This window comes from Austrofundulus limnaeus, unplaced genomic scaffold (genome assembly GCF_001266775.1).
Source record: "Austrofundulus limnaeus strain Quisiro unplaced genomic scaffold, Austrofundulus_limnaeus-1.0 Scaffold1269, whole genome shotgun sequence".
In the NCBI taxonomy this organism is placed as follows: domain Eukaryota; kingdom Metazoa; phylum Chordata; class Actinopteri; order Cyprinodontiformes; family Rivulidae; genus Austrofundulus; species Austrofundulus limnaeus.
The window spans coordinates 103,092-104,892 of NW_013953671.1; the positions used below are offsets into that span (position 1 = coordinate 103,092).

Here is a 1,801-nt window from a genome sequence, read left to right on the forward strand (position 1 = left end):
ACACACACACACACACACACACACACACACACACACACACACACACACACATTCTCTGTTTTAAACCTTAAGACTGCAGTGATCAGAAAGTATAAAAATACAAAACATTCAGTTGATGATTTATTAAATCTCCTTCAAAATAAAATATTTCCTTTGTGAAAAATATATTTTATTCTATAAAAGGTTAAACATCCAGATCTTAATGTAGCCATATAACATCAAGTCTAAAATCATTTTCACCTTTAACTCTTTTAGAAACCTTATCGCTTCATCTTTCATGTTGTTATTTTTACTTGTTTTATTCATGATCCAATGGAATTGATTCCTGATATATTTTTGTAATAAATTACCATAAAAGAAAAAGCTGTTTCCTCATCTTTGAGTATTTTGGACTGAGATAAGAATTCCCTGCATATCAAACTAATCTTGACCTGGTGTCCCAACTTGGTAAAAGTGTAGTGCAGGACAGAAATAGTTGTCAAAAAATAAAATAAAATAAAATAAAATAAAATAAAAACAAGAACTGTACTTTGACAGCTGCAGGGAAGCTCTCCTGACAGAAACCTATTTAAAAGATTTAAAAACAATGCTAATGATCTGGAGCAGATTAAATCACAGCTGAGAATATGTTTTTTTCTATCTGTTAAATAAAAAATGGTCACAGGTGCAAAGACTCAACAGTGAGTGCAGTAGAAAAGGTTTTGTTTTTGAGGGGCTATAATGTGTCAAAAGTAGGCAGACTATGATCAAAGTTTCCTTCAGACTCCTCCCCTCTGCTACTTCCAGATTATGATGATAAAAACTTTATTCTTACAGTTTGAGTCTCCAGCTGCTCTCTAACTGTGGAGACTCACTGAATACATTTTGATTGTTTTCACAGATGTGATAAATTCATCCTGACCTTCATGCTGATGGCTGTGTCTCCCTTAACAAGAGTCCACTCGTAGTGGGTGATCCCATGGTCGTCCACGCTGTCTCTCCCGTCCAGGACCGCCCAGTCCGTGGGCAGCTGGATCACCACATCCTGTCCAGCGTCGCTGCGAGGAGGCTCATCCACGTCTGTGAAATCACATGTTACATCAGCCAGAACAGTCGGTTCTACCCTTTTTAAAATATGTTATTCATTTTAAAGTTCAGATAAAACAACAGTTAGGTGATTAAAGGCTGACCTTACAGGTCAGATGGACACTGACCTTTCTAAATGTTTCTAAAAAACCGAAAAAGGTTATCGTTGCAAATTTTTTCTATTTAATCTGTGCTTTTTACACTTTAACATCAGTATTTACTCTATAACTAAAAACAATAAAGGTCCAAAACTTTAATAAGTTTGTCCTCTCCAGAGCTGTACAGTAACTAAGTACAAATACTTTGTTACTGTACTTAAAGTGTATCGTACCCCCTTATGAAAAGATAACTCCGCCCCAAGGCGAAATTTGAAAAATCCATCAAAGTGGGTAGGGGAGGGGGTGTGGGTAGGGGAGGGGGTGTGGGTTAGAGAGAGGAGGTGTGGTCAGGACGAGAGAACGTGACAGCCTCGGCTGAGCTGTCCTCACAGGACAGAGGAGGAGGAGCGCTCCGACAGCCTGACAGAAAAAATAAAAGCATACAGCTGCAGCTGCTCACATGATCCCTGTTTAAATCAGGAATAAAAGTGTTGGGTCTGTTTGACTGAAGTTCGGTCCGTTAGGGCTGCAGCTGCCCCGCTGTGTTTCTTTCCCTCCTCCCCTCCCGCTGTGCAGGACGTACTGCTGGTGTGTGTGTGTGTGTGTGTGTGTGTGTGTGTGTGTGTGTGTGTGTGTGT

At 39.5% G+C, this 1,801-nt stretch overlaps 1 protein-coding gene across 1 annotated transcript in view; it reads right to left on the reverse strand.

The window, feature by feature from the left end:
• Positions 1 to 1,801, reverse strand: part of lrp11 (low density lipoprotein receptor-related protein 11) — a 10,708-nt gene that overhangs the window by 6,924 nt on the left and 1,983 nt on the right. The window contains exon 2 of the mRNA XM_014031550.1: positions 902 to 1,059. Within this exon, the coding sequence (XP_013887004.1) occupies positions 902 to 1,059 (158 nt within the window). The remainder of the gene's footprint in view (positions 1 to 901; positions 1,060 to 1,801) is intronic.